General features: G+C 46.5%; 1 protein-coding gene across 2 annotated transcripts in view; it reads left to right on the plus strand.

Annotated features, from left to right (window-relative positions):
• Positions 1–13,447, plus strand: part of MFGE8 (milk fat globule EGF and factor V/VIII domain containing) — a 37,642-nt gene extending 24,195 nt beyond the window's left edge. The window contains exons 7-10 of one of the 2 annotated variants that reach the window (XM_084817291.1): positions 3,936–4,080; positions 7,865–8,067; positions 9,335–9,490; positions 11,700–13,447. In XM_084817291.1, coding sequence (XP_084673417.1) covers positions 3,936–4,080; positions 7,865–8,067; positions 9,335–9,490; positions 11,700–11,843 — 648 coding nt within the window. In that variant the 3' untranslated portion in view covers positions 11,844–13,447. The remainder of the gene's footprint in view (positions 1–3,935; positions 4,081–7,864; positions 8,068–9,334; positions 9,491–11,699) is intronic. The other variant, XM_084817292.1, reaches the window with a different exon arrangement.
• The last annotated feature ends 12,288 nt before the right edge of the window (positions 13,448–25,735 follow it).

Consider the following 25,735-nt stretch of genomic DNA (forward strand, 5'->3'; position numbering starts at 1 on the left):
ATTCTTGGGCAGCTGCCAGCATTCTAGTGCCCCGACATGGACCATCACAGATGTCTGCCCTGATTCTGCACCCCCTCTTTAAAAGTGGTGTTGCAATCAGCACTGGGTGGCTGCCATTTTAATTTCCCACAATCCCCCTGAGGTAGCACTGTTCTGCAGCATTGTGGGAAATGTAAAATTACAGACATCCAGTTCTGGTTGGAGCCTTGCCACCACTACTCATCATCAGGAAAGCCCACTGTGGGGGTCCACCAATTTCTGAGGGATCCCCCTAGAGGGCCCCCCTGAACCTGGTTCTGGCCTCAGCCATATTGCAGAAAAGGGACTGAAGCTGAGAGAAATTGTGCATTGCTCAAGGGTGCTTTTGCATTCAGGACAGGGGTGAGATTCAAATCAGGGGCTTCCTCATTCATACCCCACAGTGCTATCCTGTGCAGATTTACTAAAAAAAAATTAAGCCTCCCATGTAAGTGTGCTTAGGATTGCTGCTTTAGGGCCAGTTCAGACATAAATAGGAACCCATGCTTTATTCCACTACATGAACAAGGCACAGAAAATCTTTGGCTCTGTCACTCCCCTCCCCTCCAGAGGAACCAATCAGAAGGAATTGCTTCCAGTTTTAAAGCTATTTATTTATTTATTTATTTATTTATTATTAAATTTATTAATCGCCCATCTGGTTGGTCACCCAGCCACTCTAAAGCTAACCATAGTTTCCTTTGATGTCCAAGCTCAGAGAACTGTGTTTGTTTAAACTCTAGTTCAGCCTTCCCCCAACCTGGTGCCCTCCATGTTAGCTGGGAATGATGGGAGTTGCGGTCCAGGACATCTGGAGTGAACCAGGTTGGGGAAGGCTGCCCAAGTTTGTGAGAACAAGCCAAAACCTGAATCAAAGGTTTGATGTTGGCTTAACCATAGTTTAAACCAGAGGTGGGGAACTTGTGGCCCTGCAGATGTTTTGGCCTGCAACTTGCATCAGTCCCAGCAGGCATAGGCAATTGTGAGGAATGATGGGAGTTGTAGAAGGGCCACAAGTTGCCTACCCCAGGTTTAAACAAATCAAACTTTCTTGCGTTCTGATGTCACAGGGAACTGTGGCTTGTTTAAAAGTTGGATGCGAGAGTTTCCATCTCCTCCTCACAGAGGAGATGGAAAAGAAGGGGAGAGGCAACACATGGGCCTGAGGCTTATGCCTGATCTTTTACATCTGGCTGCTTCCTGATAGCGATGTCTGTCACTGGGAAATCTGTTCCTTTTTTGGCTCAACGGAGTTCTGCAGCGTGTATAGCTCGATTTGTGTTTGCAAGCCAAGCTGCGGCTGTTCCCCAAACTCTGGGAACTTTTTGTGTATTTTTTGGAGAAGGTTCTTCAGTTTGCACAAATTTCTGAGCAACTTGTGCAAACTACAGCCAAATTTGCACGAATCATGGCTGAATTTGCATAAATTATACAAATTTGCCATAATTTGCACAAATTCAGCTGCAATTTGCGCAAATTCAGCTGCAATTTGTTCAAATAGCTTAGAAAATTTGCACAAATTGTGGAAACTTCCTCCCTAAATACACAAAATTCCCAGGAAAGCTGCTGTAGCACCCAACGCACTGCAGATTGAGTCGGCGCCATAGTGGGGGCTGAAACAAAGTCTGGGGGGCCGAGCCTAGCAGAACTCATTGCACTCCACCCCCCAAATGGATTTCTCTGGCACCCCTGCTTCCTGATGAGGCTTCTATCGTACAATGACTCATTCATGGAAATTTTACTAGGTGAGTGGGGGAGACACTGCTGGCTTCAGTTTGTCACTCTTCTTGTGTTTTCCCACTGGCTCTTCCAACATTTTTCTTACCAGAAAAAAATCCACTAAGGAGGAAAAGGTAAAACTTCTGCACAATGCCATTTCTTTGGTAGCCTTCACCCAACCTCCCACATGCTTTGAACTATGATTTTCAGCTTTCCTGACATTGGCTATGCTGGCTAGGGCTGATGGGAGTTGGAGTCCAACACATCTGGAGGGCAAAAGGTTGCGGTAGGGTGCCCCAGAAGCATTTGGAATCACTCGTGGTTTCCTTTTATATTTGAACTGGGTCTTAGAGACAGTCTGGGTTCTGGGTCTTAGGAAGAAAGTTCTATAGTTCCCAACATTCCCCAGCCTGCATGATTCTCTAAGGGTGCAATCCTATGCATGTTTGGACAGAAAAAAGTCCTACAACTCCCAGAATCCCTCCGGCCAGCCATGCTGGGTGGGACATGCTGGGAATTGTAGGACCTTTTCTGTCTAAACATTTATAGGATTTCACCCTAAGCCACTGTGTTTCAGTAACTTATGAAATCTAACAATTCAAGACAGGGACCTGGAAAGCGATCAGGTCCTGCCATCCCATCCTTCCCATCTCTCTAGGTTGTTGCAATTCCGGCCCCTTGCTACTGGAGAGCAAGAAACTTTAGGTCTGTTCATTCATGAATGCTAATCGTGTATAGTTTGCTTTGCTCCAATTGGCAGATCCTTGCTTGCTTCCAGGTATTCAGGAGACTAAATGGAATATTTGGGAGTCCAGAAGTGCTTTGAGTTCTTCTACAAGCATTGACTAGCAAGATAATCAGTAGCAGATTGCTCCTCAATGCATAGTTGACATTCTTCATTCCCCTCCTCCCACCCTTAAAATGTTTTTCTCGCCCAGTCGGAAGGCTGACGCAAAGCACATGTGAGCTGAGTTAGCTTCTGCATGAAAGGCAAGGCCTGTGGGTTCTAGTTGCAAGAAGTTGCACACACGGCCTCCCCCCCAAGTAAATAGTTGGTTTAAACCATACAGATCATTCTTGGAGCAAGTGCGCTTTTGAATAATTGGAACTGCTTAAGCGGTTTGCTAAAGGGACAAGTTTGGTAAGAGCTGTTGGCTGAACTCTTACAGCACAGTCCTGTGCACGTCTGCTCAGAAGGTAAGCGTGGATAGGATTGCAGCCTTAATCTACACTATATATAATGAAGGATGTATACTTTTTGCAGGCAGAATTCTAAGTTCTTCACCCAGGGAAATCCCCGATCCTGCAATTAATACTTTTGCTTAGTTTTGGAGACTTTATTTTGCCTTTCATTACTTCACATTTTTAGGTAATTTATCTTAGGTAGGAAGTGAGAAGTCATCTGCCTTTTAATTGATTGACTTCAGATAAAGTTGCCTATTATCTAATTTAATAATTGGTAAGTTCATCTGTAATATTTTCTTTTTCATGCCCTATTACAGTAACACATGAGATCCGAAATAGCTTCAAAAGTCCTTTAATACTGAGTCTAACTAAATAACATTGGCTCCCCTAAGTTCAGATGATGATAATGATGATGATGATAAATTAATTCTCATCATCATCTATATATTATTAAATATTTATACTGCCTTTCTTCCTCTTGTAAGGAACCCAAGGCAGCTTACATGGTTGTTGTCCTCCTCTCCGTTTTATTCTCACAACTACCCTGTGAGGTAGGCTAGGCTGAGAGTCTGTGACTGGTCCAAAGTCACCCAGTGAGCTTCATGGCTGAGTGTGGACTAGAACCCGGATCTCCCGAGTTCCAGTCCAACATTCTAACCTCTACACCACACTGGCTCTCCACATTCTTATAATCCCAGCCTTCCTCCATTGAGCTTAGGGTAGTGTGCATGGATGTGGGTCACTCCATGGTTATCTTTACAACAACCCTGCGAGATAGGCTAGGGAAAAGAAAGTAATTGGCCCAAGGCTGGTGAGTGTCATGGCCAGCCAGGGATTTGTACTCTGATCTCCCCAAGCAAAGTCCAACAATCTAACCATGACACTGTACTGTCTCTCAGATATAGCTGTGAAAACATATCCCCCTTGATTAAGAGCAATGCTGTGAAGAACTGTGCACAGGTATCCATCCCCATTCCCGAGGCATTGTTCACTTCGACTTTTTCCTCCTGCAGGTTTTTTCGGGCAACATGGGCAATGATGACACGGTGGCCAATTTCTTTAATCCTCCAATCACAGCCCAGTACATCCGCATCTACCCTGTGGTCTGCCGTAGAGCCTGCACCGTGCGCTTTGAGCTGATTGGCTGTGAAATGAATGGTAAATGCTTCCCATTGGTTTAATTGTGCTGGGCAGTGGTGGTGCAATTTCTTGCGTGGCTAATCAGAGGGCAGCCGTGCTCCGGTGTCCCAAGTTCAGCCTAGGGATGGGGAAGGAATTCATTCAGTTCACAGTTTGATATGAATGTGCCTAATTTTGCACTTACAAACCGCCATGCGAACTGAAATGCAGTTATCTGTTGGAATTCGCACTTTTCCAAATTTTGCAATTGAGAAAATGTTGAAATATGCATTATAATAGGAAAACTGCTTGAGAAAAATGTGTGTATTAGGCAAAAATACATGTATTAGGAGAAATGTGAAATTCTCAAAAGTTTTGGATAGACTGAACGTAAGTTGGAAAAATGAGAAAGTGAGAGAAACTGAAATTGAGAGGTGTTTCCGCACTGGGAATACTTTTTTCTAAATGAGGACTGGGCAAGTCAAAAGGAGATCAAAATGCTGATACAGGGCTACTGGAGCGCCTGGGGGCTTCTGTCGGCTGAAAGTCTTGTCTTTGCTCACCAAACTTTCCAAAATCTGTTAGCATTTCCCATGAACGTTTAGGCCTCTCCTCCTGGAACCTTGGGCATTGTGAGTAATTGCCAGTGCTGTGTGCACTGTAAAAAAAAAAAAAAAAATCCAACCTCTTATGGTCCAAATTCTGCACCAAGAAAACCTGGGTTCTGCGAGCTGTACACATTATGCAAATGAAGCAAGTTGGCGTGATTTCTCTTGCCTACTTTTAATCTGGCTTTAGTGGGTCCCAGAGAGGGGAACAGGGGCTCTGCTCCAAACCACTGGGAAGCTAAAGCTGAAGTGATGTACAGGCCTCACGTATGATGTTATGGGCACTGTGCTTTTGCCACTTCTCCGTGGGGCAAGCCCCCTATGTCTGCCAGTGGTCATTACTCAAAATTGTCCTGGAAATGCTAGACTGCACTGGGACCCTGTGGTGAGGACTGGCTTGACAGGACTAAGCTTTCATTAACTTCCCTAATGGCAATGGAGTCTTCGTTGCTGGCTCTTGTTGACTAAACTGGAAGGTCTCCTTATGCCAGATTTTGGGACTCTGTGTCTCTGTCTGCTCCCAACCTATTCCTCTCATCACAGTGACACCCACTGGTGGTGTTTGGAACTGCAAGATTGCTTACTGTTTTGCTGCTGCTGCTATTACTACTCCCACTTCTAATGCTTGACGCTTTACAGAGCAACATCAAAAAATCAGACAGATCCCTGCCCCAGGGAGCTTACAATCTAAATTTGAGCAGAAGGTGAAAGAGCCTGATTTTTGTGGGTCCATGGGTTCAATGGGCTCTTCTAGGCCTTTTCTACGTTGCCCATATACTGTGAATGTGCAAAATGCATTCCCTTGCTACTGCATAAGCAACTTCAAAAGATCTGCAATTAAGAGAAAGGGCTTCCAGAAAAAAGGCTGTTGCTTCCAGGGTCTGCTGCTCTTTTCATATTATTGCTGGTTCAGTCTTTTCGACATTTGGGGGGGGGGGTGCATGAAAGTAGACCTCCCCCTGAAGATTGGGAGGGTGGGTGAACTGCATAGATTTTTTTTGGTAGGCTTAGACTTGTCTTAATTATCTTTTTTATTATTATTATTATTATTATCGTCAGTATTATTATTATTTGCATTTGTATCCCGGGTTTTTTTCTCTTGCAAAACCCCCTGAGTGGCTTACATAGCCCTCCTCCTCACACAACCCTGTGAGGTAGGTTAGGCTGCGAGTCAGTGACTGGCCCAATGAGCTTCATGTCTGAGAGGGGACTTGAACCCAGATCTCCTGAGTCCCAGTCCAGCACTCTAATCACTACACCACTGAGGATATATGGACTGTTTAAAGTTCACTCAGCCTGTGTTTCTCGATTGTCAGGCGCCTATTGTTCTGTTGTCCATTCACAGACAGATTTGAATTTTTTTCGTGATGCCTGTTCGCAACAATTGACGTAATTTACCTTAGTACATAACATTTAGCATATTGTCCCCCATTCCATTCCACTTTTCTGCATGTATATTTACTGGTATCAGCAGAAACTTGCGTATTTTCCTGCAAATAAATATGCGTAAATTTGGGGAAAGTAAAAAAGAAAAAGATCCGAAAGTCCACCAACTCCACGTGGCCTGAGGGGGGTCAGTCCACAGCAGATTCTGCAGGTCAGATTCTTAGAAATCCAAGCTCATTTTAGTTCATCTCGAATTTCTCTAGCATCCCTATATACCAGACTAGCTCTCTATATGAGGTGGCTGAGGGTTTTTCCCTCCTTTCCTTGCATCTTTGAGAAAACACACTGCGGCAACTCGGAGCGGTGCAAGGTTTTGCACAGCCTTCCAGTTGCTTTTCCAGATCCGGGCTGGGAATGATGCTGCATCATCTTCCGAGGTGCGTCCAGGACCCTGAAGCCCAGCCAGTAGGCTGTGGAGACCCCAAAAATATTTGGCATTACAACTGGGAACAGTATATTTCTTGTTGGGAGAATTCCTTTCCTCCCAGCTACTGTGAGAATTTCATCTGAGCTCGGAGAGAACAGGGAATTCTGAGGGGGGTGGCAGATGACATCAGCATCCCTGCTAATAAAAAAGTGGTGGCACTGTGTCCCTGCGAACCCTGGCTCCACTGCACCCCTGCCTGCTCCTGCTCATTATACCTTTGCCATTGCTATTTATGGGCCCTCTCTTGGCCAGTGGGAGAGGGTGGGTGCAAGAACAGGCAGAAGGCAAGGAGAAGCTGCAAGAGCCAGTGGGCTCTGTTCGGTGCTGAGGCTGGGGTGTGGGCCTCAACAGACACCTAGCTATGCCAACCCTCAGTACTGGCCCTGTCCAAACAGGTCTGGCCAGCATCCTGCTTGAACTGAGTCTGTGCCTTAGAATCATCCCCCAGAACCTTTGGCGACCAGGGAAGGGCCGTAGCTCAGTGGTAGAGGCCCTGCTTTGCATGCAGAAGGTCCCAGGTTCGATCCCCCGCATCTCCAGGTGGGGCTAGGAAGGAATCCTGCCTGAAACCCTCGAGAGTCGTTGCTAGTCACTGTTGACAGTACTGAGCTAGATGGACTGACGACGGTCTGACTCGGTATAAAACAGCTTCCTATGTTCCTAGTAGGGATGTCTGAGAAGTTCATTTCAGTTTGCTTTTCACCTGGATTTACCCAGTTTGCAACTTCCGGAACTGAATGCAGATCCAAAAGCAAATTGTGGCTAAAGTCCTTACATTTCTGAGCCAGCAAAGTGATTTTCAGAACATAAAAATGGCATTAAAAATGCAAACATTTGAAAAATGCAAACATTTGAAAAATGCAGATGAAAAATGCGGCCGAAAAAGCGTGTCCTTTTGAAAAATGCGCACAAACATGCTTTAATCAGTGGGAGGAAAAGGGTACATTTCAAAAATGCATACGATTGATACATAAATTTGGATCAATGTGCATGAAAATGCACATGGATTTTTGTGCAAAAAAACCTAGAGCTCACAATCTGATATGGACGTGAGTCAGAACGAGTGTTGAGGTGGAATTTGGAGAATCTTGACCAACTCGGGTTTTGCTGATTTGCACATCCCTGGTTCCCACGAGGAGTTCCATTGCTCCTTGGCAGATGAGTCATCATAGAAAGGGTTACCTAAATCTGGAAGACTGAAAAAGTGATTGTTTCGGGTGGAGTGGTGGTGGTGGTATCTTTGGGTATGCTTGCTTGACGGTGCTTGATTCTTTGTTGCTGTTGAGGCCTTGTGCTCCTGGACTCTTCCCTTTCACTGTGTCTGTAAACCGTTGTGTTACAGTGTATTTCAACATGGCAGGTTGCTCGGAGCCGCTGGGCATGAAATCCCACCGCATCTCTGACCAGCAGATCACAGCCTCCAGTGTGTACAAGACGTGGGGCATTGATGCATTCACTTGGCATCCACATTATGCCCGCCTTGACAAGACGGGCAAGAGCAATGCCTGGGCAGCCCTCACCAACAATCAGGACGAATGGCTTCAGGTGTGTCTCCTCGTGCAAGGAGATGGGGATGAAGGGTGTGCATGTGAGAATGACTGAATTTGGGATTTTGTGGCCTTAGGGTGCATCTTTGGCTGGGTGGACCTGTGCTCTAAACCAGGAGCAGGCAGACTTCAGGCTTGTGGGATCGGCTTCCTTTTTACATGAACCCCGAGGCCTGCCAACCAGAGGCCAGGTGCAAAACAGTGGCACAGCATATGGGCAGATTATATGCTAAGAAGTAAGGAAAAGGGTGTCTGTGAGCATCGACTCAGCAAAGGAATGTGTGATTGGTACCAGAACCAAGCTCACAAGTCTTTTTGAACAAAAATCTACACCTAGTTTCCCCCTTTTCAGCAACCTAATATAGGGGGAAAAGCTTTGCCGTTCAACAACCGTCAGAAGCCCTTGTTGATCTACTGCAAATCACTGAGAGATCTACCAGTAAAGCCTGATCTACCTTCTGCCCACCCCTGTTCTAAATGTTCAGCATCTATACCTGACTTCTTATGTGTAGAGACTGAATCCCTTTTGCTCTCTCTTTCAAACAGTGAGGTAACATTAATCCAGACCATCCAAGTTGAAAGACACGTAGCTTCCCTCAAGCCAGGATTATTTACTTTGAGAAGGAGCTTATCTCAGAGTCTCAGTTATCTTCTAGCACAGTATGCATATGCTCCTCCTACAAAAGCTGATCTTTCTCTCTCTCTCTGGGATTTAATAGGTTGCATTGTCTAGTTGCACATTGCTTGCCTGTACTTGATATCTGCTACTAGTGACATGGGTTAAAAACAAAACACCCCCCTGGATTTCTATTTCACGCTCAGTCGCAAGTAAATGATAATAATAGTTCAGGAAGGGAAAAAATATCCCAGTTCTCTAGCAAGAAAGCCTGTCTAAATAAACTGTATAAACAAACCAAATTGCATTCATGTTTGCATGCTTTTTCTGAACCCCATATTTAAGTTGGCGGCCCAAGAGGAGCCTTCAGCCTTTCATGGGTTCATTTGGCCTTCCCCAAACGAAATGTTTTGGAATGTGACCCCGTTACCCCAGCCAGTATGGCCAGTGCTGGCTGGGGATGATGGGGGTTGTAGTCTGGCACATTTTTTCTTTTTCACTGCTGAGGAATCTTGTTAAATATAGAGCAGTATATAAATCCTATAAATAATCAGACCCAACACATCTGGCACTTAGGAGTAAAGGGCCTCACATGAACCCCAGCGCCTCTTATTTATACCAATGAAACCCATGCTTTTGCTTCCTGCAGATTGATCTTCGGAATCAGAAAAAGGTGGCCGGGATTGTCACCCAAGGGGCTCGTGACTTTGGGCATATTCAGTACGTGGCAGCCTACAAAGTGGCCTACAGTGATGATGGGAAGTCCTGGAGTCTTTACAAGGACAAGAGGACCAACAAAACTAAGGTAACTTTGGGCAAAGTTTTCTGCAGGATTGATGGGAACTAGGAGCAGCTTGTCTACTCTCTCTGCTAAAACAGTTCACATTTGGCACCACCAGGAACTCCTGTGACCTCCTGTAGGTTACGCAAATTAAGCATGTTTGCAGAATTTCTCTTGCTTTGCAGAATTTCTCTTGCTTCCTAAAATGCATACTATCTTCTGGGGTTGCTAGGCAGTAATATATATTTACTAGTGAACAGACGCGGCTTTGCACAGGTGGGAATAGCCTGTACATTGATACAGCGAAGGCTGCAAGCAAATGTACGCAGTTGTCAGATTTGGACACATGGTGCCCACCCTGTCTGAGGAAAGGCACGCCTGCTGGCACCTCGAGGCATGGCTTCTGTCATGGTATACCCCTACAGTACCCTGAGGGAAGATCTGTTCACTCCACATCCCTGAGGGGAACTGCCCCACACTGGTGGGGAGGGAACAGGCATATAACTCTGTCCCTCGGCCCATAAAATAGCTTGATACAGTGAAGCCTTCAAGCAAACCCACACAGCTGTTAGAGAACTGCACACATTGTGCCTACCCCATCTGAGAAGCCATGGCTGCTGGCCCCCCTAGGCATGGCCCCTGCCAGGTGTTCCCCTGTAGCCCCTTAAGGGAGGGGTCTGTCCACTCCATTCCCTGGGCAGGGGGGGGGGCTGCCCCACAGCACAGGGGAGGGAACAGGCATTTAATGGCCTACCAGTCTTCTGTGGCTTCAAACTCTATGGGCTACAAAAGCTATGCACTGGTTAGGGAAGTCTGCTCCTAATGACCGATAGTGGTATTGCAGCCTTTGACCACATGGACACATTAAAATGAATAAATGAGTTTTAAAAGCAAAATAATGCCATATTTCAGGTGTCTCACTTTCATGGTCCTGGAACTATGACATCGACAGTCAGACCAACAGCCATCCTCTTTTATTGTTACAGGTTTCTTTTGAAGATTTATTCCCCACCTTTCAGTCGGATTATTCTCAAGGTAGCTTACAACAGGCTGTAATAATACAGCCCTGTGTCCTTTGGCCAAGGACGGGGACAGGTTGGTCTCCCCATTGTCATGATGTTCCCCATTGGGACGCAGGGGGCGCAGTCTCCCAGTGGCCCCTGGTCCCCTTGGCCGGGGCAGAGGCCAGAATGTGCTTCCCTTCTTCTCTGCAGTCCTGGGGAAACTGGCAGTTGGAGCTGCAGGTTCTTTTTGGCAGGGAGGAGGAAGCACGCTGCTACTTCTCTGGCTGACAAATGCGGCGAGGCTGGTCTTCCCCTTGCCACAGTGTTCCTCCTGGGGGGTAGGAAAGAGGGGCAAGAATATCAGTACAGGGCACTAAAGAGCCAGTGTGGTGCGGTTGTTAGAGTGTTGGACTGGGAGCCAGGAGATCTGGGTTCTAGTCCCCACTCGGCCATGGAAGCTCACTGGGTGACTTTGGGCCAGTCACAGACTCTCAACCCAACCCACCTCACAGGGTTGTTGTTGTGAGGATAAAATGGAGGAGGACAAGGATTATGTATGCTGCCTTGAGTTCCTTAAGGAGGAAAAAAGGTGAGATATAAATGTAATACATACATACATAATAAAGCCCACCCTCTTGAGATTTCAGCAGGCATACCTGGGCAGCCAGAAGGGTGAGAAACTTACAAAGCAAGCTGAGATTTTAGGAAGCTGAATTGTGCACCCATTTCCACATTGTGTCTGTTGTTGTTGTTGTTGTTGTTAGAGTTTCCTTACTGCATTTAGATCCCAAGTTTCCTCCAAGGAGCTCTGTGGCGGGAGGAGCAAGGGAGGAATAATTTAATCTCACAACAAACTTGTTAGGGTGAGCAATTTTAGCAACTGCCTTTGCCCCATCCACTGACCTTGCTGCTGAATGGGAATTTGAACCTGGTTTTTCCCAGGGTCAAACCCAACATCCTAATAATGGCGCCATACTAAGTTTTAATAGCATTTTATCTGTCCAGAACATCAAGAAAAAAGTGAATTCTCACAACAGCCCTGCAAGGTAGGCTGATCTTTTGTCCTTCCTTCCTTCCTTCCTTCCTTCCTTCCTTCCTTCCTTCCTTCCTTCCTTCCCCTTCTTGTGTCTATGGTAGTGAGACCCTGCAATTGCTCTGTTGGGTTCCCTTCCTTTTGTTACCTCTTGCTGATTCTAACAGAGCTGCTTCTCTTTCCCCTGCTGGCACAGGTATTCGAAGGCAACCACGACAATTATTCACACAAGAAAAATGTGTTTGACGTGCCCTTCTACGCCCGGTTTGTGCGCATCTTGCCCGAATCCTGGCACAACCGTATCACGTTGCGTGTGGAGCTTCTGGGCTGCGATGAGTAGGTCCTGTTGGCGTGAGGACCACGGAGCGGAGAACTGTACTGATTACCCCCCACCCCACCTGCTTTGTCCTTTTCCCCTGGACCCACGGCTCTTGCTGTTCCGACATCCTCTTCTTCATGTCTCGCCCCAGGGCCATTTATAAGGATGCCGCGCTCTGTGCAGGTTGGGCGTTGTGGGCTCCATGTTTCCTGACATCTGTAGATGGAGGCAGCAGCTATGTGAAAGGAGGGGCCTTGGTACCTGCTCACCTTGTCTTCCTTCTCATCCCTACCTCTCACCTTTGCTTTCAGAGAATATGCAACAGCCTGGTGACCTCATTTGCATTATCACACTCTGCCCCCCTTGATTTCCCATGGCTCCTGAGCACAGCACTTTAAGAACCACTTTGTGTGATGGGTCTCTTGCTTTTGTGGGCCCTGCTCCACGCGCCAAGTTTTGGTTTCCCTTGGGGCATGTCCTCATACCGCAGAGTTCAGCTGGTTTTCAGCCCCTCTGTCTGGGTATCCCTGGGAACTGTAATTTGGCAGGGGCTAGAGCTCTCTAACAAAGTGCTTGTCTCCCTCCTTGAACTACGATTCCCAAGATTCTCTGGATGAAGCCATGTCAGTTAAACTGGTGGAAAGCAGATAGATGTTTCGTAATCTAGATGTGGTGTAGGTCACAGACAGAGCTGTGTATATTCTCTCTTTGTCTTTATTTTTTAAAAACACGATCCAAACTCTGCACCAAGAAAAGCTTGTTTTTTTCAGTCTTTGTAAGATTGAACTTTGCAGACTAAGTAGATGTGCCCAATTTTGCATAATTTATTCTGTTTTTAGAATCATGGGGTGGAACAAGAAATCTTAGGGCTCATTAAATAACCCTCTTTCCTGGAAATTGCCAACACATTTTCCTCACACACGTTCAAGTTTATTTTCACAGCCATGAGGGCTAGAAGCTTGCTTTTTGTTCCTCAGCGATGAAAGACAGATTCTTTGCCCAGTGCCACTTTCACTTGCAAGGACTCCACACAGACCTGGCCCCCTTCCCCTATTTGTAAGATGTCTGAGGATTCCAAATATTGGAGACAAGGTGCATACACGGTGACCCCCCCCCCCCGATTTGTAAAATACATTCAGCCCTTGGTGTCACTCATGGGGGAGCAGCCCAACTGCTCCCTCACCTTTTGCCGACTAAAAAAGCCTTGAGGATTTTTTTTACCCATCATGCTTTGTGTCTCTCCTTTGACCCCCCACAACATCTTCCCTCAAATGCTCTACATTGTCAGGCCAACGTCATGCTTGGTCACAGCGCTATGAAGAAGCAGGACGCTGTGAAGCCATAGAGGAGAAGAAAGGACAACTTTTAAAAATGAAAACAAATGTGGAATGTCCCTTTGAAAGAGGCATGTGTGAGTTTGGAGTGGGGGGCACCGTATAGCTTTCAGTAAGACAAACCTAACAAGAGGGGCTTCGACAAGGGCATGGTCTGAGATCTGGAAGCAATTAACCCAGCGCAAAGGAATAAAAAGTCATAGGAAATCCTGATGGTGGGGATTGTGGCTTCGCAGCTGGACACAGTGCGAAGTAAAGACTCACAGTATTAAAACATCTTAAGATCTCTACGTTTTGATGTCTTTCAATGCATTGAATCCCAGAAAGAACCAATGGATGGGGGGGGAATTCTAAAATTGGGATGGCAAACATTATGTGGCTTCTTTCTGTGCTGCCTGGTTCAAGGAGACCCCAGCAGGACCCCATGAAAGTGTTCTCCAGGCAGGGAACCATGGAAGTGAACAATCAAAATTTCCCAGGGCTCCTGGCACCCACAATGTTCAAGTGCTCAAGGGCTGAATGAAAGCCACAGCAGTGGTGCTTCTGAAATTTGGAATTGCGGAGTGCAGAGTATACACTTCTCCAGTTTGCAGCTTCTGAGCTCATTATGAGCTAAGCCCAAACCTCTCTGAATTTCAGGTTCGGCTTGTCATTTACTTGACGTCATCCTTGCCTGCTGCCACAGTTGCCTCCTTCCCCTCCTTGCTGAACGTTCCCTGGCAGGAATGAAGGAGGACTGTTTTTTTGGCTTTCATTGCACCCTTACAGCAGCATTGTGGGTGCCAGGAGCCCTGGGAAATACAGTTTCCCAGGGCTTCTGGGTCCATGTTACAATTCCCAGGGATGCTGTTACGGTGCAAATGCTAAGGCTTTATCAGGACTGCCAAGTAAATTTTGGTGGCAAGAGGGCTCTGTATATGTAGGAGCAGACAAGGGATGTGGATGGTGTGTGCGTGTGTGGGTTCAGACCTGGTTGTGATATCAGTGGGATTTTACTAATTTGGGCTTGCTCCAAATCAAGCTCATTTTAAATAAGTCTAGTCAGAACTGAGCTTAGGAAAGCTCACCCATTAGTAATTATCAATGTTCTGCCAAAATATGTGGCAAATACTAATCAGCTAACTCATTCTTCATGCAGAACCTGCAAAGATGCACTGTGGCCCATCCCTTAGCCACAGATGGAAATTAGGAAGGAATTAGGAACAGATGACGATTCATATGCTTCTTTTCCCCAGCTGTATTGTGTGCATGAATCCCCACTGTCAGCCTTAAGCTTATACAAGGGGCAGGCCCCATGTTGCCCCTGCCATCCTCAAAATTAATTTTTATAAAACTGGGAGAAAAATGGCATCTACAGTGGCTATGAAGTGTCAAAAGGATAAAAAAAAATAGCTTGCAAACAAGCTGCTACAGACGCCATTTTTAATTAATTCATTACATTTAATTTTTTTCCCAGCGGCTGTGGGACGGGTGCTGAGAGCGGGGCAAAAATGGGCCATGGACCTCCTGAGGTTGCTCACCCCCAGCTTATATTGGCTCTGGTTAATGCTAACCAGGGTTAGAAGCTGGTTATAGAATCCAGGTTAACAGAAACCCTGGTCAGTATTAACCCTGATTAAGATTGGAGCTGGCGTAAACTAACAAAAGTTAAGGCTGCTGGTGAGGGTGGGGTGGAGGTTGGAGAGGAGTGGGAGGGGCTGGGGCTTGGGAACTGTGTTTTGGTGAAGGGGGGCACATGTCCTCCCACTCAGCCCTCCACAGGCTGAATGACGTCAGCAGGTGGGGAGATGGCATTTAGTCTCTGGCCAATGTGGGGCAGATGGGAAGCCTGCCCAGGCCAGAGGTTCCCTACCCCTGAGTGTTTACAACCCCCTGGCTCATCCCCCATGCCTTAAGGATGGCTAAAGGGTGGGTGGCATTCTGCCTGTGCCAGCCTACAACGGGGAGCCAGCCCTGTGTGCTGCTTCAAGCACCATGGCAGACCAGCTATAGATCCTCTCACCCATCCTTTGCTCTCTGCACGTGACCTTTTGTTGTTGCCTGCTCACTCTGCAATGAGAGAGATATATATGACATCAACCAATATACAGTAAACTTTCAACAAAAGGAAAGAGAGTCAGTGTGGTGTAGGGGCGAGAGTGTTGTTGAATCCTTTCAGGAGATCCGGGTTCTAGTCCCCACTTGGCCATGGAAGCTCATTGGGTGACTTTGAGCGAGTCACAGACTCTCAGTCCAACCTACCTCACAGGGTTGTTGCTGTGAGGATAAAATGGAGAGGAGGAGGATAATGTAAGCCACCTTGGGTTCCTTGCAAGAGAGAAAAAGGTGGGATATAAATGCAATAAATAAAAGAAAGGAAAGGAAATGTGGCTACATAGAATATATCAATTTCAGTGCATACATATGAAGTGTGTGTGTGTGTATTTCATGCATATATATGTGCATGAAAATACAGGTTTCTAAGAGCTACACATAAACTTCAACAAAAGCAGATCAAATATCCAAATAAGTATCCATTTGCAGGTGAGTGTCTAACACCACCTGTTCAAATATTGAAAGTGTTGTAAGGTCCTCAGTCCATGGCATTATAGGAGGTGAGTGTTTATCCTTCCAGTGCTGTAGTAACAGTCTAATAGCTGTCAGAAGGGCGTGGAGAATCCATTGGTGCTGACCCTGTATTAACGTCCAGGAAGCAGGTAGATAATTTAAAAGAGCACATACATCAATCAATAAATATTAAGGAGTGTTCCAATACAAAAATGTATCCCCATAGTGACCTCCTTCCCCAAAGAGGCAACTACTGGGCATTGCCAATGCATGCCTAAGAGAAGCATTAGCTGTGTTGCACCTCTGACAATTAGCCCAACTTAGACAAACACAAACCCATATTAAAGAGATGTTGTGGTGACCAATAGACATGAAACAAGGTTTTTGCCGAATTAGACGCAACCTGAGATCCATAGACGCATCAGATAAAGACGCAATGCTAGGCATTTGGAGCAAGGCTGTGCAGAATGGGCCTGGCTGTGGCAACACAGGCGCTGCTACGCTAGAGAAGACCACAGTGGCCCTGTAGCATCAGCACAAACCAATGACATATTTCGCCCATACAAGCTCAGTCTGGCTTTGATTCAGGCAATTCCACTTTCTCCACCATGGAGGAAACAGATAACCTATTGAAGGGGATGGAGGATCTAAAGGCATCTGGCAAGTCTGTTTATGTTATCTCGCTTCCTTCTCCTTTGGCGCTTCCCTTGAGGGTCTGTTTTCCATCCTAACCCCCTGCCTCTCCTCTCTTTCTCAATCAGCCTTCCTGAACCTGGTGCCCAGGAGATGTGTTGTACTCCCAACTCCAATCAGCCCCAGCTAGCATAGCCAATGACCATGCTGGTTGGGGATAATAAAAGTGGTAGTTCAACACATCTGCAGGGCAACACAGAGAGAGTCTTGAGCTGAGCTGCCCCCTCATGTGTTCCCAGCCACCGTCGAATCCTTTCTTGTTGTTTCCTACATGGAATTTTATTTTATTTCACAATAAAGTTAACAAAATAAAGGCAATGAAGAAGAACCTACATAATAATAAATCAAGATCACTAAAGAAACAAAGGGATTCACTATCATTCTTCATCTATAACTGATGAGCTTATGGAACATCTACAGTAAAACGGCTTCAGTAGGCGCTCAATACAGAATGGAAAAGTAAAAAATACAGTTTATGCAGTGTATAAAAGGAGTGTGTGAGTGTGTGTTATTTTGTGTGTATGTGTGTATTAGTCAGAAACAATACAGGCAACTGTACATTATTTTTTTTTTAAGAGTTGGATTTGTACCATTATTGCACCCGTGATCACAAGTCATCCATATACTGTTGATGACATTTAGGAACGATGGAGGCTGGGGGGTTCCAATGTCAGTGGGGCAGTGGATCCGCTCTGGGTTCCAATCAGAACTCTAAAAGTTCTGAAACCCAGAGCAGATTCACCACCCCACTGACATCGGAGCCACCCTCCTCCGCTGCTTAGGAACATAGAACACAACCTCATATTCAGTCAGGCCGTGGGGCACTCAAGACTGGTATTGCCTATTCATGGCGACTGACAGTGGATCTGCAGGGTTTCTGATGGATCTTTCCCAGCCTCACCCAGAGATGCCACAGAGCAAACCTGGGACCTTTTGCTGCCAAGCAAGTGTTCTTCCTCCAAGCTACAGTCCTTCCTCATGTCTTTTAGCAGAAGAAGTGAAGACCTGACTACCTCAAGATCTCAGTATGTGGCTGGACAAGGCACGCTACAAATGAAAGTTATTCATGTTGAATAAAAGGAATGGCGAGGCTGCCTGCAATGAGGGAATAAAGTTGGCAACTTAAAGAAATTATGCTGCTTTTTGTGGCATGGAGGTTGAGTGCTGAGAGAAGCTTCACCTTAATTTCTCCTTTTTAAGCTGCTGTGAAAGGTATAGGAGCAAGGCTGGTAAAACAGTTGGCAACCTAGAGGATGAAGACTGATGTAATATTAAAAGAGAAATGAAGTCAAGTTCTTCACCCACGGTGAGAACTCTTGTTCCTCCATCCTCTACAAGCTGCATGACAGAAAGACGTTCTAACAAGCTGAACGCTGGGTCAAGCCAGTGAGGTTTGTCTACTGGTGGGTGAACACAAAGTAACAAATTCATGTGTGTAATCTGGGATGAGAGTACTCCTTTAATTCATGATCTCATTCTGTGTATACAAGTTTTTGCACATGCACAGCATCAAACTGCATCTTGGGAGCTGTAATTTGGAATGGTATAATGCCTCATGGCCTTATGCATCACCACATGATGTACCACTTCCTGATTGGTTGTTACCCCCCCTCCCCCAGACATCATTGGACTGCAACTTCCATCAGCCCTAGCCAGCGTAGCCTATGGGGAAGGGTGAAGGGGGCAGTGGAGGGCTGGTGGCTCCAATTTCAGTGGGGCTGTGAATCCATTCTGGGTCCCAGTCAGCTCTCTAGAGGAGCTATCCAAGGTGCTGAACCTAGTTTAGGGATAGGGTTCAGCACCTTGGATAGCTTCTTTAGACTTCTAGCTGGTTCTGACTGAAACCCAGAATGCATTCACAGCCCCACTGAAATCAGAGCCACCAGCCTACACTGGATGGGAGTTGCAGTCCAACCACATCTGGAGGGCCAGATGTTCATGGGAACGTAGGAAGCTGCCCTGTCCTGAGTCAGACTCTTAGTCCGTCTAGCCTGGTATTGTCGACACAGATTGGCAGTGGCTCTCCAGGGTTTCAGGCAGGATTCTTATCTAGCCTTACCTGGAGACACCAGGGATTGAACCTGGGATTGCCCCTGAGCCACAGCCCCTCCCCTGCCATCCCTGCTGAAGATGGCATTCCACTGTGTGCTTACTGTCTGCTCCCAATTTTCGCTCCATGCATGCTGTCTTGCTCCATCTCAGCTGCCTTCCCCTCGACACAAGACGCCACGCTTTGAGGCCTGGGATTATAGCCGCAACTCATTCCAGCTGCGAGTCGTGCAAGGGATGTCTTGTGGCTATGACTGGTGCTGCTGGGGGAACCGGACTCGGGAGAGAAATTCTTTCAGGGCAGCTTGGATGTGCCAGAGCCACAAAAACTGTCAAGTATGGCTTCAGCCCTCATAGACAACCAGGAGGCTTTGATTATCTCTGTGTCATGGGGAAAAGGCTTGAGCCAGCAATGCGGATTAGGGTGGCCAGGTGTCCTATTTTGCAGAAGACAGTCCTCTAGCAGAAGGGCTGTCAGAGAACAGTCCTCCATTTGAAGGCATCCTCTGTTTCAAGGGCTGCCTGGTCCAACTCCAGTCTGAAGAAAAAGAGCCATCGGAAGGAAGGAGTCACCATTGGAGTTGCTTATCAACTTTTAGCACCTGGACAAAAGTCTGAGCAAGGCAAACAGGTCATCTGGTCACAGTCTTCCCCACTCTGGTGAGATGGACTGTATTTCTATTTCAATTATACTCATGATTTCCACATTTGCACCTTTACATATAAATGAGCACAGGTCAGTTTCATGCAAATGTGTGTCCTCTTTTGTCCTCTCTTTTGGTACTGTGTAAAATAATGGCTGCCTTAGATAGGGTGGGGTGGACAGCACAATCATAAGGGGAAGGGGATGGCCTAGGATGGCAGACATGAAGAAGTGAGAATCAATGGGACAGGAGGGGTGAAAATGTGGATTGCAGGCTACACAACTACTCACCCACCAAGCCAAGTGAAGCCTTGCAGATCGCTGGGGTGGGTGGGTGGGGGGGTACTCATGCACTGCTAAAAAAGAGGAAACGCATTGCCCAAAATGAGGACAGGGATTTGCATTAAATGTGCATCTGTTCATTGATAGGCATAGATGCAAGTTAGAAATAATTACTGTAATTTAACCAGAAATACAATACATCTCCCCAGAGTGGGGAAGATTATGACCAGGTGACCTGTGTGCCTGCTTGCTCAACCTGCTAGCAATGAGCAACTGTAAGGGCCCCGGCTCGCCCAGCGTTTTATGGTTCTTTCTCTTTAAACCATACTTGGACTAGACAGCCCTTCAAATAAAGAACTGTCCTCTGCAAAGTAGGGTAGATGGCCCTCCTACACCAGGGGCTGGATAGACTGATTTTTGCTATCTGTCTGGGATTTCAGAAACAGAACATAAGCAGCCAGTGGTGTCATCAGAGCAGAACTTTGGGGCAGAGGTGCAGGGCCTCGATCATGAGAATGAGCAGGTGGGCTCCCAAATGTAGCAAACCTGGCTGACCGCATTTTGAAACACGTAAAATAATACACACTTATCATTTAAAGCAGGGGGTCCCCAAGGCGGTGGCCATGGGGACATCCAATGGCACCTGCAAAGCTTTCCACTCTCTGCACCCTTCCAAAAAGAAAAAAATTAAATAAAAAATTGAAAAATGTTAGGGCACCAGGTTCTCCTTCCTGTTCCTGAACCTGCTGACCTGTTCAGCAGGGAGGAAGAGAAAGCAAGGCAAAGGTGTAGAGGAGAAAGAGCAAGGATAGAAGCGAGGAGAAACAGTGAGATAAAGAGGTGTGGGGAGAGAAAGAGCAAGCTTAGAAGCTGGGAGTGGAGAGAAACTGCAAGTTAAAGGGGTGAGTGGGAGAGAAAGCAAAGCTAGGGACAGGGAAGGGAGAGAAAGAGCAAGGCTAGGGATGGGGAAGGGAGAGAAAGAGCAAGGCTAGGGACAGGGAAGGGAGAGAAATAATGAGGAAAGGGGTTGGGGGGAGAAACAGCGAGGCTAGAGGTTGGGAGTGGAGAAAAAGGGGGAGAGAGAGAGAGAGAGAGAGAGAGAAAGGGAAAGGTCTATGTGGGTGGAAGCCATGGTGGTCAGCTGGTTTCCCCTCAAATGTTTCCAATCCAGCCAGAAAGCAAGGCTGAATCCTCTTGACTCTCCAAATGGCTCCTTAGCTTCTTCACCATGTTGCATCGAAACCTTCACTTGGCAATGGCATTAATATAGACAGAATGCATCACCAGGTGGGAGAGAAGCTGAGCACATTTCAAGGGTGGTTGAACAAATGCACCCCCTGTGCACAGGGTTTGTGAGCCATTTCAAGAGAGAACAGGGATCTTTCTTTCTCTTTTTTCTTTTGAAATTGTAATCAAGCGGCCAGTATGCTTTGCAATTTGGCCACGATGCCCCACACATGCTCTCATTTGGCTCACAGCTCATCTGGGAGGGAGCTGCTTCTCTCCCCCCTGTGCATGGGAAAAAGTGAGGCCTACAGCCCCCAAGGAATGACTGAGTTGCAGCTGTTTAACAATCAAAGGTTTTCAGGTGCCAGCCCCAACGGGAGGATGGATCAGCCCTTAATTGCTCAGCCGCTTCTTGTAAATTCCCCAGCCCTGGCCGCTGTCCGAGACAGGCACGGATATAATAAAAGTCCATGCCAAGGTGGGGGAACAGCCCTGCCAGCTGCTAAAGTCCCACCCTATGATTCCACTAAACCCCCTCCCAGCCCCCCCCCTCAGAAATAGGGCTGTCAGCTAATTGGAGTGTGTGTTTTTTTAAAAATCTGAATAACTATCTGGCTTTCAGTGGATCAATTAGCTGATTAAAGTTTCACACAATTACATATCGAATGCTACTCTTCAAGAAAGTTAATCTCCCTGCCGCCTCTGAGGATCTGGAATGAAGACGATCCATTGAAGTATGAGAACGCAGTGTTTGTGTGTATGTACGGGTAAAGCAGCAGAACAGCAAAGTGTCAAGAAGGTGCTCGATCCACTATGGATGCTGTCAATCTTAAGTTAAAATATATAAGAATTATATATATGGCCTTAATCTGGAGGACAATTCATAAGCTTTAGACTATACATACCTTGCTTTTTTTCTCCATAGGAATATGCATTTCCCAGCATTCCAAGCTGCCACTCTTGGTATCTGTTTAACATCACAGCTATGAGGGCAGACGCTGAAATGTTTAGCTCTAAATGTATTGTTAAATTGGTCTGTTGTTAGTCTATCTATTTGTGTGTGCATGCATGTGTATGTTTATGTATATTAGGGCACAATCCTATGCAGATAGGCGGCCACCTCCAAACTCGGAGGCGACCGCCTATCCAATGCAGGGCAGGAGAAGCACAGAGGGGGTCGTTCCCTCCACGCTCCTCCTGCCCTGCATTTTCGGCTAGACAGCCGATTTCAGCTGTCTAGCCGTGAGGGCAGGGACGGGGGAGGAAGCTGCTGTACGACACATTGGATGTGTCGTACAGGCATTTCTGCCCTCCCCACCCCAGAACGCCCCCAGACACACCCCTTTTTGGCCACTCCATGCTTCTCTTGTAAGCGTGGAGGACGGGGCTTCTCCGAGCTGCCTCCGAGGCAGCGTGGAAGTGGGGGGGAAGTCAGTTCTCCAGGAACCAACCTTGGAACATGAGCTCCGAGGTCAGTTCCCAGAAAACAACATATCCTATGGCCGTCTAGCCGTTGTCTAGCAGCCATAGGATTGCTCCCTTAATCAGCTATGTAAAACAGTCAATGCTACAGTATAGAGCAGTGGTTAAGAGACTGAACTGTTACTGGTTCAAAGGTAAATTTATCCCTGAACTTACCGGGTACCCTTTGGCCCCCATTTGCAGTATGGGGTAGATTATAGTCTACTTTACAGGGATGGTGTAAGGATTACAGATGAGAGATGTATGAGAAATTAATTTCAGTTTGTTTTTGAGCAGGATTTTACCCAGTTTCCACCTTCTGGACTGAACATGGACTTGGATGCAATCTGCGGTCAAAGTTTGTACATTTCTGAGCGTACAATGCGATTCACGAACCAAAAAAAAAAGCATTTGAAAGCATGCATACATTTGAAAAATATACATGAAAAAATGCATACTTTTGAAAAATGCACACAAATATGCTTTAAGGGATGGGAGAAGAATATGTACATTTCAAAATGCGCAGAACTGATGGGCACATTTGGAAAACTATGCACTAAAATACAGATGGATTGTTGTGCAAAAAGAAAAAAGGAAAGCTCATAATCTGATATGGACTCTAGTTGGAGTGAGCTTTGAGATTGAATTCGGAGAACTTCAGCAAGCTGGAGTTTTGCTGATTCACACATCCCTATTACAGGTATAATGGCCTGGTTTGCACATCAGGCTAAGGATGATTTGTTCACATCTGACTTATTGTTACATCTGGACCCATCCCTGTAAAAAAATCATAGTTTGCTAACCAGCTGTAAACCACACAGAACCCATGTTTTGTTGCTGGCTTTCAAAGTCTGGCTTGTTTAAACCATGGCTTCTCATGATGTCTGAACCTAGAGCTGTGGGTTTAGAACTGTGGCTTGTTTGCACTGCTGTCTGCCCTGAAACAGAGGTGGCCAGCCACTGTAAAACAAAACGTGCTCTGAAGGCTGGCTAAATGGGAGGGAGAGAAGCAAACCAGAAATAGAGAAAACAAGCCACAGCTTGTTTGCTCATCTGGAGGACAATTCATGGCTAAAGCAACAAACCATGGTTAACATACATCATGGCTTAGTGTTATGTTTGAATGCAATCAATCTTTGTGCTATGAAGTGCTATATAAATGCTCTTTGCCGCCGCCACCTCCTCCTCCTCCAATTTCACTGGAGATTTGTAAAACAATAGAATTTCATGCTGCTATGATTCCCCCAACCCCATTTTGGAATTTCGAACAATTGGCTTAACATTGGTCGAGTCTAGCTAGAGATGTGTATGTAACTTGTTTGCGGTACCTTGACACTTTGATGTTCTCCAGGCCGCGTTGCTTATAAGGGAATGGATTATAACAAGCTTTTCCCGGCCCCTCTGCCTTTTGCCACTGGCATCCTTCTGACATTTTTCTGGGGAACAGAAACTGATAAAAGTCTCCAGGATGCAGAGGCAGGAAATTGATGGAAGCCCCCTGCTCTCCTCTGTAGGTCACATTGCAGAGACAAAACATTGTCTTTCACTCCTGCCTATCTGCCTGCTCGTTCTGCCGGGGCCCTGGAAGACAGCTGTGCAGGAAACATCAGGAGATGGGCATCCTTCTCTCCTGAATCCAGGAAATTCCTGGCCAGAATCACAGTTCTGAGTGAGGGAATGATGATCAGTGAGACATCTGGCCCTTCCCTTTCCTTAGGGCATCACTGCAAAATACCTAGTTAGGGTGGCCATTTACACAGGACCAGAAAAGAAGGGAATACATCACCAAAAAGAGAGGATACATTTGCATACAAGTTGCTTACGTGAATTTCTATGCATCGATACAACTTTAGAAATAATGACTCTAATTAAAATAGAAATACAGTACATTGCACCATAGTGGGGAAGACTGTGACCAGGGGACCTGTGTGCCTGCCTGTTCAGTGTTCGGGTGCTGTTAATGAGCAGCATCAAGACTCCAGCTCTCCTTTCTTATGGTTCTTTTTCTTTAAACCAGACTTGGACTGAACAGCCTAATAAATAGAGGACATCTTCAAATAGAGGACTGTCCTTTGACAACCCTTCAAATAGAGGACTGTCCTTTGACAACCCTTCAAATAGAGGACTGTCCTTTGACAACCCTTCAAATAGAGGACTGTCCTTTGACAACCCTTCAAATAGAGGACTGTTCTCTGTAAAACAGGGCAACTGGCTACCCTTTTCCTAATGAAGGCCACATTCCAAAAGCAGTGGCGATCATTATTACAATTCCTCCATGGAGCACAGGGCAATATCCATGGTGTCCCGTTTCTCCTTGAAACAACCTCTCTGAGGTAGGTTGGGCTAAGAGATAGTAAGCAGCTGGCCCAAGGTCGCCCAGTTATCTTTGTGACTGAGCAGGGATTTGGACTCAGCTCTCTTGAGTATGAGTCTCAATGTACTGGTTGCGAAGCCACCTTGGCAATATTCTTCTGAAAAGGCTGCCTCACAGCTTTAGGGCCATTTCACACATGATGCGCCAGCATAAGAACAGAAGAAGAGCCCTGCTGGATCAGACGACCGGTCCCTCTAGGTCAGCATTCTGTTCACAGAGTGGCCAGCCAGCTGCCCATGGGAAACCCAGAAACAGGACACAGTTGCAACAGCACCCTCCTACCCATGTTCCTCAGCAACTGGCGTACATAGGCATACTGCCTCTGAGACTGGAGGGAGCATAGAGCCATCAGGACTAGTAGCCATGGATAGCCTTCTCCTCCAGGAATTTGTCTAACCCCTTTTTAAAGCCATCCAAATTGGTGGCCATCACTACCTCTTCTGGTAGCGAATTGCATAGTTTGACTCTGCACTATGGGAAGAAGTCTTTCCTTTTTTCTGGGTTTGTCCCCTAGTGAAACCTCAGCGGGAGCAATGGTCAAACCTGGGTCACAGATGTGTCACCCTTTCCCCAACCTGGCACCCTTCAGATGTGTTGGACTACAACTGCTATGATCCTCAGCCAGCATGCCCATTCACCATGTTGGCTGAGGATGATGGCTTTTGTAGTCCCACACATCTGGAGGGTGCTGGGTTGGGGGATCCTGATATACATGTTTGCAAAAAGATGTTGGCTGCATTTATATTTTTCAGTGCACTGACAACCCAACTTTCCATGGGTGTTCCCCTGAAACATGTAATGTAGGAATGTGATATTTAGGCAAAACACAAGTGGGGAATGATCAACCATGGCTCTCCCTCCCTTTCTGCCCAAGGAGAAAGGAGTCCTCAGAAGACATCCCAGCAAGCTTGTCTTGTCTTAACCTGAGGCATGCTGTTGTTATTATTACATTTATATCCCACCTTTTTTTCCCTCTTGCAAGGAACCCAAGGCGGTTTACATAACCCCCCCCCTCCTCTCCATTTTATTTTATTCTCTCAATAACCCGGTAAGGTAGGTTAAACTGAGAGTCAGTAACTGGCCCAAAGTCGCCCCGTGAGCTTCATGGTCGAGTGGGGACTAGAACCCCGATCTCCCAATTCCCAGTCCCACACTCTAATCGCTACACCACACTGGCTCACATCTTCACATGAGAAGGCACTGTGGAGATACAGTTCCATGCATCCTGCCCAACACTCTGCTCGGTGTAGATAGCCAGTGCAGTGTAGCAGTTAGAGTGCTGGACTCGGATTAGAAAGACCTG

Source organism: Heloderma suspectum, chromosome 11 (genome assembly GCF_057233095.1).
Source record: "Heloderma suspectum isolate Gila_16-S chromosome 11, 16-S_ref, whole genome shotgun sequence".
NCBI classification, from domain to species: Eukaryota; Metazoa; Chordata; class Lepidosauria; order Squamata; family Helodermatidae; genus Heloderma; species Heloderma suspectum.